Source organism: Triticum urartu, chromosome 1A (genome assembly GCF_056163025.1).
Source record: "Triticum urartu cultivar PI428250 chromosome 1A, HENAU_Tu73, whole genome shotgun sequence".
NCBI lineage: Eukaryota > Viridiplantae > Streptophyta > Magnoliopsida > Poales > Poaceae > Triticum > Triticum urartu.
In genome coordinates, this window is record NC_141873.1 from 519,759,759 (window position 1) to 519,778,969 (window position 19,211).

General features: G+C 46.3%; 2 protein-coding genes across 2 annotated transcripts; both read right to left on the reverse strand.

Annotated features, from left to right (window-relative positions):
- Positions 1 to 1,256: 1,256 nt before the first annotated feature.
- On the reverse strand, positions 1,257 to 2,131 carry LOC125533035 (uncharacterized). Its single transcript, XM_087539870.1, has 2 exons — positions 1,856 to 2,131; positions 1,257 to 1,769 (listed from the first exon to the last, which is right to left on the reverse strand). Exon 2 carries the CDS (start codon positions 1,713 to 1,715, stop codon positions 1,257 to 1,259), a length of 459 nt encoding a protein of 152 aa, XP_087395996.1. The 5' UTR covers positions 1,716 to 1,769; positions 1,856 to 2,131.
- Positions 2,132 to 3,974: 1,843 nt separating this feature from the next.
- LOC125524963 (O-methyltransferase ZRP4) lies at positions 3,975 to 7,937 on the reverse strand. The gene is made up of 2 exons (XM_048689988.2): positions 7,048 to 7,937; positions 3,975 to 4,540 (listed from the first exon to the last, which is right to left on the reverse strand). The coding sequence occupies exons 1-2, from the start codon at positions 7,867 to 7,869 to the stop codon at positions 4,241 to 4,243; spliced, it is 1,122 nt and encodes a 373-aa protein (XP_048545945.2). The 5' UTR covers positions 7,870 to 7,937; the 3' UTR covers positions 3,975 to 4,240.
- Positions 7,938 to 19,211: the final 11,274 nt, after the last annotated feature.

A 19,211-nucleotide genomic window follows, 5' to 3' on the forward strand; every position in this document is an offset into this window, starting at 1 on the left:
AAAGTCCATTCTGCACCTGAGCTCATATGCTCCCGCATGAACAGTAAAATCGAAAAAAATTCAAAAAATTTCAAATTTTTTTTGGGAGAAACATTGACAAAAGTTCTAAGTGCCTGCAAAAATTCATCATGAAATCACATTCCTGTAAGGCGTGGCAAAAAAAACAAATTCAGTGCTTCAAAATGCATTTGAAAGTAGCTTTTTCAGAGTACTATTTTTGTTTTTTTTGCCACGCCTTCTAGGAATGTGATTTCATGACGAATTTTTGCAGGCACTTAGAACTTTTGTCAATGTTTCTCTTAAAATGTTTTTGGAATTTTTTGAATTTTTTTCAATTTTTTTTCGATTTTACTGTTCATGCGGGAGCATATGAGCTCGGGTGCAGATTAGCCGCGTCCCCCTAATACGCCATATGCAACTTGATTGGTTGCCTGCATCCCTAGTCCCTGCATCTAGTAATACGCAAGTGCACTTTGTTAGGTTGGCTGCATTGGCCCTAGCGACTCATGAACACGACGTTTGGTTGCATACGTCGTACATGTTGTGCTTACCTTGTACTCTAGTTGGTGAGCTTACCCACAATGATCACACCTAGCACACCAACGCCACAACACAGCAATGGTGACGAACTGTGCAAAGATGATGAAGTTCTTCAGTTTTAGGCCGAACTGACGATCCACCTTAGCAGCTTCCACTTTGACAGCTCCAACCTTGGCACTGTTGACACTACTGCCTCCGTGCTTCCGCACCCAGGCGGAGTAAGCTTGTTCTGCTGCCTGCTTAGTCTTGAACCCTCTATAGTTGCTGTTGCTATACGATGCCACTTGTGCATTGGCTTCTTCCCATGGACTATAAACCCCTGGAACCTCACCAATGAACACGGCATACCACTTGCCCTAGCAATGCACAAGAGCAAGAGTTGAAGCAGCAAATCAATGGAGCACAAGTAGCAAGCAAAGTAGTACACAAACAACAATGAATCAGAAGAGAAGTAAAGCATCCATGATCATACGACATAGTTCTTCCTAGCACTACCTTGGTGTTAACCTACCGCCACATCCAAAAGAGGGTGTCGTCCTACCACCGCAAGTTCACCGTCACCGTGAGGGGTTAGTATATACCACCCCACCAAAATATACAGACCATCAAATAGTTTTTGAGCCCTAGCTACACAAAATGTACGTCGTCATCGTCGTCGTCGTCGCCACCACCACCATTGCCGTCGGGGATCATGCACGCTCACAAGCAGCACTACTCTAGTAGTAGTGCTTGCCCAGCCAGCTCCTGAGCCACAACACCCTGTGAGCGTCGGTCATGGCAACGAACCCAACACCCTGGGCCTTGTTGTCAAGTAGGTGGCTGAGAGCTGCCATGAGAGCCTCGTCGCTGAAGCCACCCTGGGTCATGACAACGCCATACAGGTCAAGGTGGACGTCGAGGGGCTTGCACTTCCTGATGGCTGTTGCCACCTCCTTCACCGCCTCAGTCATGCTGCAGAAGACATTGATCTCCTCCTCTATCAGGCCTCCTCTCTTCCTCTTCCTATCAACGGGGTCAAATGGCTTGTCGAAGGGCTTCGCAGCGGGCTTGTCAGGGCCATCAAGGATCTCGACGTCCGGGGTCCCAGGGAAGTCAGGCATGGGAGAACCAAGAGGCTCCCCCGAGCCCATGGCATGCTTCCCAGTTGCCAGCCCGAAGGAGAAGATGTGCTGCATCTGGTTGTAGTTCTAGATGGGTGTGTTGAGGAACTCAGCGTCCCTTGGGTGGTCCTAAGAATGAAACACAAGTGTTGTTAGTTGCGATTAGGAGTAGGCAATGGTGGGCAGTATGAAAAGGAAGAGGGCTGTGAGCTAACCAGGACATGGCCGGCGTAGTGCTCTGCCTCCAGAACTATGGAGCAAGTGTTCTCATCCCATGAGGCGCCGCTAAGGTCTCTCAGCTTGGACACTTGGATCCATCGATTTCTCCACTTCCTCAGGTGGTTGTACACCTGGGTGGCAGACACCTCTTGCCCACAGAACTCGAACACCTGCTTCGCAACGGTGTTCAAGTGCACCTCCTTGAAGCCCTTGTCAGTCCTAACTCCACTAGAGATGACCTCACACATCTTGTTTAGCACGAACGTGGACATGAACGGTTGCCACTTCATGTTGTTCGACCTACCATCCTTCTTTGCCTTTGCTGCTGCTAGCTTGAGTGCAGCGGCAGCAGCAGTAGTTGGCTCAACGAGCACTACTGGCACATAGAGGGAATCAGACTCGAACACCTCTGAATCAGGTGCCATCTCGGACATAGGCTGTGAGTCCTCGACAAACGATGGAGCAAACTGGCTGTCGGACACGACAAGGGCCTGACTAAGATATTGCGTCTGCGTGGTCATGTCCTACAATCGTAGCACGCATTGCCAGTGAGCATAGCACACAACATACCAGACAATCCATGAAAGCAGGAGCATACATGTACATGGTTCATCACGATCATAGCAAGCACATGCTTCATCACTATCATACTAAGCATACATGTACATGGTTCATCGCTATCATAGCAAGCACATGACCACCAATAGCTACAAATCACAGATCTGAGCATGATTCAACACAAGCACAAGGTTCAACTTCAAACTCTACTACTAATCTAGCCTACCACACGCTTGAACATCTAGCCCTACCACAAATTGTAACCGCAGCATAGCAACCAACCATATCAGCTCACAGATCAGACCACTAATCAACCATGCATCTAGATCAAACCCTAGCTGCAGCTCAGATCTAGCTAGAAGGAACAGAGAGAAAGGAGGATTGAACTCACAGAGGCCATGGCTGCAGCTTGAGGACGAGGGGGGACAGTGGTGGAAGATGAACGCCGGCCGGTGAAGGAGCTCCGACGCCGTGGACAACCGGCCGATGAAGATGCGCCGCTTACCTGCTCGTCGGTGCCGATGCGCGTCGACGGGAAAGCTCAAACGGAGGAAGAATGGTGGCGGGAGTTGGGGCGGTGAGGGAGGGGCTAAATAGGGGGTGGAGCGGCGGGAGGTGAGCCGAAATCCTCCCGCTGATTTTTCGGCGACGCGGGCGAGCTCGCGCCATCTCCCCTGCTCGCACGAGGGGAGAAGCGCGTCGCCCTCCTCTGCCTCGCCTTGGCCAGGCTCACGAGCTACTGCCGATTCGTGCATTGCCCCTGGGCCGGGTCTGGACGTGCTTTAAGCTTCGTGCGATGCGGGCCGCACAGTGAATGCAGGAAACCAAACAGGCCAAATTCTTCCCGCCCGGGCCAGGCTGGGCCTCATGCGGGCAACCAAACACGTCCCTACTTGTTGTGTTCTCCTCCATGTCTTATTTTTTGGTTGTGACTAGGGGCTGTTTGGATGGTGGCCGACGGTTGCCACACCAAAATTTTGGCGTTGACTGATTGCAGGGAGTAGCGTTTGGATCATAGCTCAAGTCCCGTGACCACGCCAATATTTTGATCGGACGGTTCAGATTTCACGCCCACACGCGGGCGAAACCAAGGCGGCCGATTCCTGCGCCAAAATATTGGCTCGCCCTGATTTGGCGTGGCCATCTCGGGCGTAAAGCAAACGGTCCCTAGATCTCATTGCATTGAGATTGAGACTTGACGAAGTCTCAGTCGGAATATATAAAAATAAAAAAATAATTAAAAGAATATTTTACACAGATCTCCACATAAGATCTCATGAATATAGCAGCAACCAAGACTTTGTTAAGTCTCAACCGAGATTTAGCAATTCCATTTTTTTCCTCATGCGTTCTTGAAACCGAACAAAACAGCTAAACGACTTTGAGAAACGCAATACATCGCCACAATAATTGTGCATAGATACATTTTGCAGCGGTGCAAAGTCCTTTCTTTTTCAGAAACATGTATTACATCCGGGTTTATACGACGTGTATGTTCTTAGGATCCACAGACTCGCGTACTTTGACTAACAAAATATGAGTTTTATGCCACGAAAATATGAAATGCGTTTGAATATGAATTCAATTATATGCTTTTCGTGAAATAGAACACATACTTCTTTTTTTATCTAATAGAGGGCATAAGAACACACACATGCCCTATAAATCGGGGAGAGGGAGTATTTTAGGGCTTTCATACATGATATTAACAGCTACATGAAACATATAACCATACTTTTACCCGAAACTCAGGCCTAATCAACCAAACCATTATTCGGTTTTCATGAGCATGCATGTCTCCACACATACTCAAAAAAACACTTCTACGGGTAGACCTCGATGATTGACCTGAACCCTAGAACTGGTATAATCTTGTAGCCACTAAACCCAGCTTCGAGGAAGATCTTTTTCCACTCTTGCTCATCTCGCTCAATGCCATCGACAATCATCATGTAGAGGTCGAACATGGACTGCAGCTCCCGGTGCTTTACGTGTGACGGCCCGGCTCCAATCACTATGTCGATGATTATTACCTTTCCTCCTTTCCCTCTCGGAGGAATAGATTTCTTGCAGTTCTTTAGTATCTTGACACAGTCCTCGTGTCCCCAGTCATGTAGTACCCACTGAAATGGACATACATTGAGAGTTATAAAACTAATATGCGTGCCTTCATTGACAATGTGCAAAATGCTTGTATGGTTTTGTCGTACAAAATGCATTATATGCCGGAGTATGTACATGGTATACACATAAAAAACATGATAGGGGAGGTCGGCTTTGCCTGTTTGCCCTCGATGAAATGAACTCTACAAATTTGTTGCCGAGTGCTCGTGACTCTGCATCCTGCCTACACATGCTGGAAATTTAAGGACAGGACACCACTGTATTGCTATCTCCAGATGTCGTAACTTACACATGATCTATTAGGTCCGTATGAGATTGGATTAACTACCGTGCATGGGAGGTCCCGTGCACGGTCCAGCCATTGATTGCTATGCCGTGATTCGTGCTAGATAGTGCAACTTACCCATATTTTTTTCATATGATTCAAAGATTGTATCAATTTTATCTTTTGAATACAAAGTCAGATTTATCACCTGGTTGCACATTTGCATTTCTCGTAATGAAGCCTTCCAAACAAAATCAATCTTGAATATATTTTGACAAAATTTAAAATTTAGGTTCTAAAACATGATGAAACTGGTAAAAAAATATGAAAAATGCAAACAGATCATGATTTTTTAGAAATTTAGGAAAAAGCAAAAAATCTTTAAAAATCGAACAAACTTGACCTACTGGCGTACTCGTATAAATTTTTTGACAAAGAACTCCCTAAAAAATTTGAGTGAAAAACATAATAATTTTTCCAAGACAATATAGAGTGACTCTAAGGTTGTTTGGATAGCAAGATTATAGAGAACTAGCTCTAGGTAAACGCAATTTCTGTTGTAACAACCAAAAATCTTGTTTGGATCGCCTAACTGAATCATGGATAAAGAAAACTGAGTTCTACAAAACCTCAAAAACCCAGCTTATAGAAAAACGACTATTTGGCGTTTTTATATAAACCAGTTTTATGAATACGGTGGCCACATACGGAGCGCATGGTGCCATGGCCGATGTGCTCCTCCTTCTGCCGACGACGATGTCCGCAATCCTCTTCGGGCATGAGCGAGGCGCCGACGAGTGGGTGAGCTCGCCGCTCGGGGCCCAGACGTGGTCGTGGTCGTGTCGCACGACGACGCATCATAGCGCCGCCACGTCCTCTGCAGGCACAAGCGAGGCGACGCTGGAAGTCAGTGCGGCTCAGCGAGCTCTCGCCGCTCTGGCCCGGACGTGGCCTTCGTCGTGTGACACGGCGACGAAGCACAAGGGTCGCGACGTGCTCTACAGGCATCAGCGAGTTTACGCTGGAAGTCGGCGAGGCTCGGCGAGCTTGCCGTTCGTGGCTTGAACGTGCCCGTCGCCGTATGGCATGGTGACTTGGCGAGGCGGGAGCCGGGAGCTGCCGCGGAATACAGAGTGCCATAGCCGATGTGTTCGTCTTACCGACAGTTGCTACAACCTGATCTCCCCAGCGTACGCGAACGGCGAACAGCATCACATCATAAGCACTGCCCCCTGCCTAGTCATCCCAGCGGCGCACAGAGGATACTGCTGCATGGCCGGCAGCCTAGTTCGTTGTCATCACTGTCGCCACCGACAGCGCCCTTGTCTCTGTCGCCGTATTTGGGGAAGTGGCCGCAGCGAGGCTGACAGGAGCGCTCGACGGAGACGCTCCCGCTAAGCGCCAGCAGCTCAATAGATCGACCGAAGGAACGTATTGGAATTTTGACTAAGTCGTTGTGTGATGGAGCTGCGTATCCATGCTTTCTTATTTTTCTCATCCAAACAAAGTATTGTATGTGCTTACCTTAACAAAATAACTAACCAAAACTGGTTTTCCTAAAAATCCTCTAAAAACTCGTTTTCTAAAATCCTACTTCTAATTCCCTGTATCCAAACAACCACTAATATAGTGCTGATTTTGTTTTCTTCGCCAACAATACCACGAAAGGCTTTTCTTCGCAAAAAAAAAAACTGCGTGCGTAACACTTGAGCAAGTTTGTTGTAAAAAAAATCATGATTTTTCGACCATTTTCGCTATATATTTCAGAGTTTTATCATGTCTCAGATTTTAAAACTGCCCAAATGTATTCAAGGGTGGTCTTATTTCAAATTATTAATCGCAAGGAACACACTGACACAAACAGATTATAAATTAGACTTTTGATTCAATAGATAAATAAAATTCAAACTTCAAAATCAAATGAAGAAGGCATGGGTGAGTGAAGTACTATACGTGTAATGTAAGAAGTAAAGGAAGAGAGAGATTGACTCAGGCATGGGACCCATGCACGGTGCATGGTAGAATCTCTTTTCTCTGATCTGTATCGACATACATTTTCAGGGTCGTGTGTCTGCTGTGTGACCGTGCATGTTATCACTTTTTAACTTCAGATCTACACACGTTGAACTCCTGCCACCTTGTTTACAGCATGTTGATGAAGGGCGTACGCAGTGCACATGCATGCACGAAGACGAAGAGAAAGAAGTTTGCTGGACCTACGAACGAGTACGACGTACATACCTTGAGAAAGACAGCGTCTGCCGGCGGAACGCTCTCGAACATGTCGCCGACGACGTACTTCACGTCGGTGCCAGCCGGAGCCTTGTCGACGACGTGGTCGAGGTCCATCACGGTGCATTCCAGACTTGGGAACGCCCTGGAGATGGCCTGGGCCGCCGCGCCGAGGCCGCCCCCGACGTCCATCAGGGAGCCTATCCCCTGGAAGACCTCGCCGCACTCCCTCATGGCGATGTCCATGATGAAGCTGCTGTCCGAGACCATCCCGTCGTTGATGAGCGCGTCGAAGGTGGCGTCGTGGTCCGCCATCGTCCACAGGGCCTCGCCGTGCGCCTGCGTGAAGAGGCACGGTTCCGGCAGCGCGTGCTCGAACCACGCGCCGATGCCCAGGAATGTGGTGACGAAGTTGGGGCTGAGGAGCATGGTGATGATCGAGACCAGGTTCCACGAGCCGACGAGGAGGCGGGAGACCGGCGTGAGGGCGTACAAGGGCTCGGCGGCGACGGCGCCGTTGCAGCTGCCGTTGCTCACGGGGGCAGCAGGAACGACGACGTCCTGCTGCTGGACGACGCTGAAGACGCCCGAGACGGTGAGCGTGCGCATGAGGCGGCGCAGGCAGGGGATCTTGGACGGGTGCACCGCGACCCTGGCGGCTATCTGAGGGAGGGTGGCGGCGCCGCCGTGGTGGTGGATGGCGTCGGCGAGGCGGAGGTCAAGGGCCGACTTGAGCGCCATGGACTTGATGTAGGAGAATGTGGTCGCCCAGAGCTCGTGCTCGGCGTCCAGCACGGCCTGGTCGTCGGTGCTCTTGACGGTGAGCGCCATGGTGCAGTGTGCTTGTGCTTCCCTACGTTTGGGTTGGTGATTGAGTCTACATGGAGAACCAAATCGTTGCTTCTCTATATAGAGATCGACGTGCCGCTCGTGGTGCACAAAAATACAAAATGAGCGGTACGACATTTGTACAAACTGACGCAGCATTTGGAAGATGCGTGCCCATGAGAGTGGGTACATGAGTACATTTCTCCTTTTAATAATTCTTTGTTGCAAAATGTGATACACCTTTTTTAGCTGGGCAAAATGTGATACTTAAAAAATGCAAGAGAAGCTACCTCGAAGTTCGAACTTACAAACATTCTTCCAAGAGTAAGATTTGGTAGCGGTGTCAACTTATTTTGAAAATATTAACAGGAAATTGTTGCACAATTCAAGCAGATGGACGAGGCGACAAAGGGTGGATTTTATTTATTCAAAATGAAGTATCAAGAGAATACAAACATAATAATTACACACGGGATCACTGCATGACTAGGATGCACATATCTAACATCGATATGCACATATAAAGAATCACACCAACAAAGAGCAAAGTCATACAAGACTAAAAGTATGCCTAGGTAGAGTAAAAAGAAAAAAACCGAAGCAATGAAAAAAGAAAAAAAAGATTGTGAACTACAACAACGACCACCGTACCAACTATATATTAACATCACAAGAACAACAAGAAATGTTCTCCAACAGCAACGTCCCCAGGATGATAACGAAGATGAAGCACTGCTGTTGCCGGATTCAACCATCAAAGGTCAGATCCTAGGAACCACCTTAGAGATCAAGTCAAAGCAAATCCGAGCAATGCTTTCAAAAAGGTACGATGCAAAAGCACTGCCATAGCCAAGTATAAGAAACTAGGGTCGGACCTAAGGCTTTCACTCCCGAGCTCGAGACCGGCTACTCAAGAAGCACCACCAAATTAAAGTCATCATGTCATGTCGCCACCACTTTCGATATTCCCAACAGCTACATGTGTAGCACAATCTTGACTTGAGATGCCAAGCAAGTGAAGATCATTTCCATACGAGCAGGCATTCTAGCCGCAATGAAAGTAGGTCACCATCAAAGGGTCTGTATGACGAAGGTCGTTGTTGCGAATGCAACAAAGATTGACGAGGGGGAAGGTCACCGGTACCACGGAAATCCATTTCGGGGTCAATTTTGCTAAATCTCAGTCTACTGAGACTTCATTATGTCTCAGGCGATGCTATATGCCTTCGATCTTGCATTGAGATTCGTACAACAAAATTCTTTTCAGTTTTTATTTTTTCTTCTTATATACTAAATCAATCGACTGAGACTTGGTTAAGTCTCAGGCGACTGAGACCTAGCCACACCTTTTCGGGATACCCTGACAGTTCCGCGTCATCCTATGCTCCAGCATCCTCACCCGTGGCGGCAGACTTAGTCCAAATAATAAACTCGCCATTGCCGCCGGATATGAAGGTCCAAGACCCTCCAGTCCATTGCGACTCCGCGCGCCCGAGCGGAGGACCGCCCCATTGGGACGAAGAAGCCCGCTCATGTTGCTCGCGTAACCGCAAATGGGACCGCGGCCACCGACGCCTCACCATCAGAGAGCGCCACTCCGGTCGAAAACACGGTCACCACCATTGGACAACCATACCCGTTGCCTCAACTTATCGCCCATAGATCACACTCCACCGCCGAAGGCTACCGGAGTACATTCCTTCCCGCCACCACCTTAATTGATCTGTGTCGGGGCTTATTAGCCTGAGTACCGGTCTCCAGCAGCAGCGATGGGAAGGGATGAGGGATTGGGGAGGGGGGGGGGGGGGGGGGGGGTAGGCGGTGAATGTGGAAGGGGACGGCTGTCTGTTTGGTACGAGGCGATGGTTGAATCCTGATAAGCTTAATATGCAACACATATATGGTAGTATGCTTTAAATCATTTTTAGACCAATATTACAATTTTTTCTTTTATGCTAACGAGTGCATGGTGTAGTTGACACTCATGGGGTTGATTCCATTGTATGTTTTCAACCATGTCCCTCAACTGTACCGTGCGTTGCAACTGTATCATATGTGTCAACTGCATGCTTGAATGGCGTGTTCAGTAGTTAAGAGGGTATGTTTACTCTAGCATTTTTGCTATTTAACTATTGCCTAAAATTACAACTTTGATCAGTCGATATGGTGAAGCTCCGCTGCGAGGCATGGGGACACCTACAAGGCCGAGCCAGGATTGTCATGGAGCTGGGGACGACGCGGCAACATCAGTGGAGCGGAGTCAGAAGTTGATGGATTCAGATGCGTGGGAGCTGCGGGGAGATCACCCGCGATGAAACCTGTCGGGGTTTAAAGGGAGGAGCGAAAACAAGACGGATGAACAATATGGATCGTTTTGAGGTGAGAAATGGTATCATTACAAGCACTATTTCCAGGCAATACCACCCGCCTCTCATGCTCCTCTAGCTACCCCAAGATGGCTACAAAGTTGTACTAAGTACTCTCTTTGTCCGAAAAATTTTGTCCCAAACTTGTTCCTGAAATGAATGTATCTAGCACTAACTTGATGCTACATACATCCATTTAAGGGACAAGTATTTTCAGACGGAGAGAGTATCCGTTAATTAATACGGATTGGAACGAGTAGTTTTTTGTTCTCAACACTTTTTTGCGGGAAATATAGCTAGGTTATTGTTCTCTAGCCACTCAAGATAAACATGCTCCTTTCTTAATATGGATTTGGTACACTGTCCGACAAGTTAAAAGTAATTAGATACACCCATATGCATGCTGCCCTTTCTACCAGTAGAAGTTCGCTAGCTACTCCGAATTAGAGCAAATAAACTAAAAACCTCACTATACTCGTGCTGAGTTAAATATATGTTCTAGCTCATCTGTCACTTGATTTTCTCCTTGCTGCTCGATCCACATCTGTACATTAATTGGTTGCCAACTTGTTGTATACAGATGAATAGCTAACTGGTCGACCGGTCGGACTGTCTACTGGCTGCTTACGTAGAGACCTTTCGCACCACTGATTCGTCACAGTATGAGTAGCCACAGAGCGATTGCGCAAGTAGCAGCCGTGGGGAATCAATCAATCAATCAATGCCAGATCAATGAAGATGCAGTGGATCTTATCTGGTCACTGCACAGAGAGCTTCAAGTTGCGCGGCTGATCGTCGTCTATGTGTATTGGATCCCCACACATTTATCCCGCTGGGGACTCGTTTGGCTGTCATTTGACAAATTTCGATCGATGGCAAAGTGTACTTCAAGCAACTGCTTTTCACGTGGTGATATTTTTTATTCCACCACCTACCTACCCCTGTTCCAACCAAAATTGTCGCCTCTTTGCTACAAGAAATGGCGGCGGTGCACTCATCTTCTCTGAAAACGAACCATGTTCTTAAAGCATCTACAGCTGGACTTAACAAATTTCCACTCCTAAACATTTGTAGACGTGTCCGAACATGACTGCCAACAACGCCGGATGGTCTCTCATGTTGGTTGGCAGGTAACCACACACCTCAAATTTATGCAAATCCATGCACGTACATCATACACATGAATATCATACATAAATAGCAATTATTGGTAGCAAAAATACATAATTTGAATATAAAATTGATTTTAAGTGCACAATTCATTACTTTTCATTGTGGGTCCACATATACTCCACGAGATCACTGGTAATTGCGTGTACACTTGATGATATCAAAAATTCCGATGCATCTACAGAAATTAATAAACTGATATGCATCTTGTTGTTTCAGGATGTGGACTTGTCCTCCAGGCTTGTCAAAATCATGGCACTACTAGGAAAAGGGCTATAGATGGAATTGACACTAATGGCGCACCAGACATGTGGTGCGTCATTACTATATACTAATGGCGCACCATGTGTTGGTGCGCCATTAGTGTCTAAATACTAATGGCGCACCACATCCACGGTGCGCCATTAGTAAAAAAACTTTTTTTTATTTTTTTTTCAAAACTACTAATGGCGCACCGTGGGAGTGGTGCGCCATTACTAGTTGAACTAGTAATGGCGCACTACTCCCACGGTGCGCCATTAGTGATTTTTTTAATTTTTTTTCAAAACTACTAATGGCGCATCGTGGGAGTGATGCGTCATTAGTAACTTGGCCACCACTTCCACCGAATGCACCCCCCGTGGACCGCCTTTTCAGTTTAAAAAAAAATAAACAAAAATGATGGAAATGTCAAAAAAATAAAAAAAAATAAGTTTCCCATGTGATATGTGGTCTAGTTGTTGTGAAAATTTACAAATATGAATTTCAACTTTATTTGCGAAATCTTTCAAGAATTTGTAAAATGGGCATAACTTTTGTGTACGAACTCGGATGAAAAAGTTTTTTATATGAAAAATCATCTACTCGAAAAGTTACATCCGAATTCAAGCAGAAGCTTATGTCGTACCCTTTACATGAGGATTCTTCCGCGGAAGAACAACTCATATTCGCCTTGTCACAGGGCGCCGAGCACAACCTGATGACCTATGAGGCGTACGATATCAACGACTACACATTCTACACCGAGGACAAGGACATGAAGAGCAATGGTTATCAGAACTCTAGGGTAACGATGGAATCCTACACCGATAACGACGAGGACAGATACTACGGAAGGATCGATGAGATCTGGGAGCTGAGCTACGCTGGAGAGAAGGTCCCGATGTTCCGTGTCAGATGGGCCAAAAGCGTCCTAAAAGAAGACCGGTATTTCACCACCATGGTTATACCCGAAGCCAAATCCAAGACCGCGGGCGCAAACGTCACCGCGAAAAATGAGCCATGGGTACTGGCTTCCCAAATGGACCAATGCTTCTTCATTACCGACCCGTCAAAGCCCAGTCGTGTTGTCATGAGGAGAGGCAAAAGGAAGATCATCGGAATGGATGGAGTAGCCAATGAGCAAGACTTCGACAAGTACGGCGACCCGAAGATCGAATATTGAATATTCATGAGGACACTCGATCTCGATCCCCCTCCATCTCGATTCCCCCTCCATCTCGATCTCGATCCCACCCGCACCCTCCCCCGCTAGCTCCACCGCCGCCGACGACCCACCGCACCCTCCCCCGCTCCACCACCGCCGACGAGCACCCCCCGCACCCTCCCCCGCTCCACCACCGTCGACGAGCACCCCCCGCACCCTCCCCCGCTCCACCACCGCCGACGAGTACCCCCCGCACCCTCCCCCACTCCCCGGTGAGCTCCGCCTCCTCTCCCCTCTTCATTTTAAAAAAAATAATAATAAAAAAGTGTAGACTATAATTGTTGTTAAACAACAATTATTACTGTTTTTATAAAAAAATATTACTGTTTCATATTCATATTCATTTTCTAAAAAATTATTACATGCAACAAAAAAATTACTTATGGCGCACCTCTGGCTGGTGCGCCATTGCTATATATATATATAAAAGATTACTATTGGCGCACCTCTGCCTGGTGCGCCATTGCTATGTAAAAAAAAGATTACTAATGGCGCGCCTCTGCCTGGTGCGCCATTGCTATGTAAAAAAAAAGATTACTAATGGCGCACCGACCGCGGGTGCGCCATTAGTAAGATTCCCCCTAGCTAATTCCCTCCCTCTCCCTCGCCCCCTAGCTAATTTCCCCCGCTGTCCCGACCCACGCCGCCGCCGCCCCCGCGCCTCCGTCTCCGTCGCCGCCCCCACACCACCGCCGCCCCCGCGCCTCCGTCTCCGTCGCCGCCCCCACACCGCCGCCGCCCCCGCGCCTCCGTCTCCGTCGCCGCCCCCACGCCGCCGCCGCCCCCGCGCCTCCGTCTCCGTCGCCGCCCCCGTGCCTCCTTGGACGCCCTCGGACGCCCGCCGATTTCCTCCGCCTCGGCCACCATCGCCACCGCTCGACGCCGAATTCGTGCCGCCTCGACTAGCTCCGGCTACCCCGAGTCGCCCTCGACCTCCCCAGTGAGCACCCGAGCCGCTTCCCCCTCTTCCCCCTCTTGATTTCCTTCTGATGTGTTCTAGGGTTAGGGGTTGGAGAATTTTGGACAAGTAAAGGGGTTGGAGAATTAAGTAGCTAGGGTTGGGGAATTAAGTAGCTAAGGAGATTATGTTTAGAGCATCAATGATGGGTGTTGATATACCTCTGGATAATTTTGATTTTATTCATGTTCTCAAGGAATTGGAATTATCCAGGGAACAAATTAGTAAGAAAACTGAACACTGTTTAGATATTCATGACTCGAATGGAAATGTCGCCTCCCTATGTCTATGTTGGCATGATACTGTAGTGGAAGAGGAGGAGAAATTTACTGTTGTTTCTAGAAGAGAGAAAAAGTCTCCCACTAAGAGAAATGTCACTATTTCTTCTCTTACCTCCTCTTCTATACCTTGTACTAGAGGTCAGCAAAAGAATATCAGTTCTACTTTGCCCCCTAGTAGATCTGTATACTATTTCTGTTTGGAGATGGTGTTATATTAAGATGCATATATTGTTATGTTACGCAAATTGTATCATCTTTCCACTTAAGTCAGCCTTCCCTTTAAGAAGAAAATTCAGTTAGGAGCTACTGTTAGGAGCTACTGTCAAAAACTTGAGCTACTGTCAAAAAATTCAGTTAGTACAGTTAGGAGCTACTGCCAAAAAAATTAGTTAGGTACAGTTAGCATCATGTAAGAAAATGGCCATAATGTGCCCTGATAATGATGTATTTTGTCATAAAAATATATAGTGGACTGCCATGATAATGACATGCTACTAGTAGTTACTTCCACCATGAGTTTCATTAACAGCAAGTCAGTTTTGTTTATAGTTGAAAGTAAGTGTGTGGTTTGAAAATCAAACAGAAATGTTTTCTTAACTCAGAAGCCTGTTACTGCACCTGTACTGCACATTACAAAGTCTCCTAGTACTTAACCCACCCAAGCTATGAGGCAAAAATTTCAGTTAACTGTTATGGACAATTGTCAATTTTCTGTAATGATGATGGAACATTATAAAGCATTGTACTCCAGTGTATATGAAGGATACAAAAAATTTAGCAACTTCTCTGATTTTATAAAGTTGTTCTTATATGGGTGAAACTTCACTTGTTTTTAGGCTAGTGCAGGGTGTTGCTTTATTCTGTCATCATTTGTAACTATGTCACAAATAAATTGTTCCTTCTTCTGTATTTGAAGTAATGACTGTTCATAAGCTGAGGCATGGATTAAGTTGTTTCTTTGCTGTACCATTATATCTGGATGATTTTTTGTTTGGTGACCTATTATATCTGGAATGGAAGCTCACATAAGTTGAGCTGATTTTTTCCATATGAAAGCAGAGGACCATATGGTCTGTGGCTAGGTTTTGTCTCTGACCATTGTGTCGTGATGAATTTGCAGGTACCCCGAGAGGCCCTTGAGTCTGTCGGAATGTCGATTAACTTCCGTTCCGGCAAATTCGGGTACTCCATATGTCCTATTTTCAGCAAAGGTCATGCTGAAATTTTCCGTGAATTTTAGCATGACTTTGCTAAAAATAGGACATATGGGGTACTTGCGACTAATGCATGGGCCGGGGTATCGTAGTACTTAGTTAAGTAGGAGCAACTGCCCCGCCATTCTTGCTGCATTAAACCATAGGTGGCAATAGAGCCAAGTGATTAGGCCCAACTTAGAATTCTCCTTAGCATCGATAAACCCTAGATGATAAACCCAACATAGGTGGCAATAGAGCCAAGTGATTAGTGCCAAGTGATTAGGCCCAACCTAGGGTGCCTCGGCATCGATAAACCCTAAATGATGAAAACTTAACTTGGCTTCTATAGGGTGCCTCGGTGTCGATGAGAACCTAAATGATGTACGCTTAGGCTTTTAGGGTGCCTCGGCGTCGACAAAACCTAAATGATGAAAGCTTAGGCTTTTAGGGTGCCTCGACGTCGACAAACCCTAAATGATAAAACCTTGGCTTTTAGGGTGCCTCGGTGTCGATAAGAACCTAAATGATGAAAGCTTAGGCTTTTAGGGTGCCTCAGCGTCGACAAACCCTAAATGATAAAAGCTTAGCTTTTAGGATGCCTCGGCGTCGACAAGCCCTAAATGATGTAGTTTTGAATTATGAACGTAGGATATGTCGTCATCATCATCGGACGACGAAAGTCTCCCGGCAGAGTGCGACTGGTGCCACGACGATCGAGGTCTGTGCGACATGCCTCACCTGGACGATGATCGGCGCTTCAGCATTAAGCTCGAGGAGACCTTCGAAGTTGAAACGGTACACAACGACGACAAGTGTTATTTTCATAATTAAGCATGACTTCAACTATTTCAACGTGTAATTTTCATGTTTTACAATTCGAGTATAGCTTATCCCATGCCATGCAAGACGCTATGTCTTGGAGAGGATGGATTTTGAAGACCATGAAATTTCTGAAACAAAGAAAATTCACCTAAGGACTCATCACGATGTGGACTTTGAAGTAAATCTATATAATTCTGAGAGCGTAACCCATTTTGGTTGCAAAAAAGAAGCATTTTGCAAGATGTATGGTTTTGATGAGGGTATGCTTATCACCATGGATCTTGGTAATCCTGACATCAACCAAGACAATATGGACATTTGGGTCCTTGTTGATACGCCTCCAGTTCTACCGCTATGTGAGTTTCTCAAACATAGTTATTAGCTAATTTATATTGTTTATTTCAAAATAGTTGACAACTTATTTCCATTGACAGCTTATTTTTATTGTTCAAAGAATGTGCGGGAGATGGTAGACAAAACCCACTACACCGATGGCTCCGAATTAACAACTTACAAGGAGAAAAATCATCTGGTCGGATTTTGTACTGACATTGAGAATTACATTATCCACAATCAAACTCCTCAACATTATGGTAAATACGTGCCACTAGTGCATGTGTTCAACTACGGTAACTACCATGGAGATACTCTGGTAAGATTTTTACTATTACGACATCCGTGCATCTTTTGCATACTTCTAAAACTAGTACATCATTGCTAACTATGAAGTTATACTATGTTTTTCAATAGATAATCCCAGAGAATTGTGTGCCTCATATGATGTATCAGAAAGGTAGTCTTAATGTTTTGAACATACAGCCAGGTCGTCCTACGAATCTCAACTGTCCATACGAGATTTCTAAAAGAAGTGAAGACATGAAAATCAAAGGATGGAAAAAATGTATGGACAGTCGTAAGGAGCTTCTTGGAAGCAAAAGGAAGCGAAGCGCAAGAATTGGAGACAGGATGTTCTCCATTCTCCATAATGGAGAGTCAGGGTCTATATTGTTTTACGCTATTTTAGCTTAAATAGGGTATTTAGGTCCTGCCTAATAATATATTCGATGAATCTGCTATTGCTGTGTGCTATTGTCTATATTCTGTCAAATAATATATTTTGTAACCTGTGCAAAAATCAGAAAAGTAAAAAAACCTAATATTCATACTAATGGCGCATCACTACAGAGTGCGCCATTAGTATGCCAAGTATACTAATGGCGCATCCATCCACAGTGCGCCATTAGTGTGCCAAAGCACATGGTTAAATATGGCCCTGGGAGGCATACTAATGGCGCATGGTGTTATATACTAATGGCGCACTGGGTGGTGCACCATTAGTATACCAGATACTAATGGCGCACCAGTGGTGCGCCATTAGTAATAAATACTAGTGGCGTGATACTAATGGCGCACCAGTGATGCGCCATTAGTAGGCAAAACTGGTGCGCCATTAGTAGGCCTTTTCCTAGTAGTGTGGGTTGGGGCTGCCCCTCCACCCTCATCCTCGACAATGACATTATGCAAAATGACACAACGTGTCATCAACTGCCACAGAATCTATGATTTCCCCATCATTGCAGCTCCATGAACAATTCCCGAACAAGCTTGGAGCACTCCGAATGCCCTATCTACATCCTTCAGCTACTTCTTGCATTTTTGCAAAGTGACTTTGTTTCTTTAGAGAAAAGGCTCGGCTGAGCCCAAGTAGGGCTCGAACTTAACCCGACTTTGAGTTAACAAAGCCATCAACCGGCTAGGAGATTACAATCGACACCTTACAGAAGAAAAACAAAATAAACAACGAAAGATACAATGAGCAGTGCCAACATCTAATAGGATCCATCCGCACTACAAGCAAAGATCTAAAAAAACTAAGGCACTAAGCAGCTTGAAGACGAAGAAGTCCTCCAACCTGACCAAGCCAGCAAAGTGACTTTGTTTCTTGCCGTGGGGATCAGATATGGTCTTCACAAACGTAGCCCACCGAGGATAGATGCCCTCGGCAAGTAGTACCTCATGCTGTAGTCGCCGCCATTAACAGTGAAGTTGCATGGCCGTGCTTTCCCATTGCCAAGTCTCATGAACATAGGTGATCGCTGAAGATGTCGTTATGAGAACCAGACATTCCAAAAAAGTATGAGAAATACACAAGTCATGTGATGCCACTGCTTCTATTATGATGGTGGCCTCTTTGGTGTGACCTTGCTACACCCACACAAACCTTTGGGCTAGTTCTTCCATTGACAGTGCATGCAATCAATTGAACTGAGCAAACCTGGAAAAATCTCTTGCCTCTCCAATAGCCATCAACTTTTCTATATATTGCACATTTGGTTCACTAATATATACTCTAGCTACTCCAAACACCTCCACCATGGCGCGAGTAAACTTCACAGTTGTCTTTCGGTTTGTGCTCTTCACCATCCAGACCATCTCACCAACGACATCGGTGGCGGTACCAAGTGCAAGCATCCTCATAGCAGTCATGCATTTCTGCTTAGCAGCGAATGACAATTGTCTGCCACAATCCCCGGTGAGCTTCAAGTAGGGATCATGTGCCTCCACTCCCACCACGTGCAATAAAAAAGGGTGCGCATACGAAAGCATCGACGAAACCATTCATTAGGGAATGTTGGTATGGGATCAAAGTAATCCTTGTTGAGCAGCCATGGTCGGAGACCCTATCCCGGTTCAGAACTCTTTTCCCTTTGATCGAAGCCTTGAAGCTTAGAATGTGCTCCCTCCCAGTCCATTTCCTATTCGATGCTCATGATCATCATCATCTCCGCTTTTTCGCAAGAATCTGGCGAATCGAAGAACTCCTTTTGAACTAATTCATCAACCTCCGTGGGTTCATACTCCTCATTCGACGAACCATCCCAATCCATTGTATTGCCTACAAAACAATCATAAAAACCCGTCCGGACAATGTATCGAACACATAGAGGGCAAGATGCAGTCCGAGAGGAGCTAGATGTATCGCGGCAGCGTCCGGGCTGACGAGTGTGTCCATGGAGGCGAGAGTGGAGGGGAGATGTGTTGTGCCGGTGCTGGCGGCGCCGAGGGCTCGGTATGGCGATGGAGCTA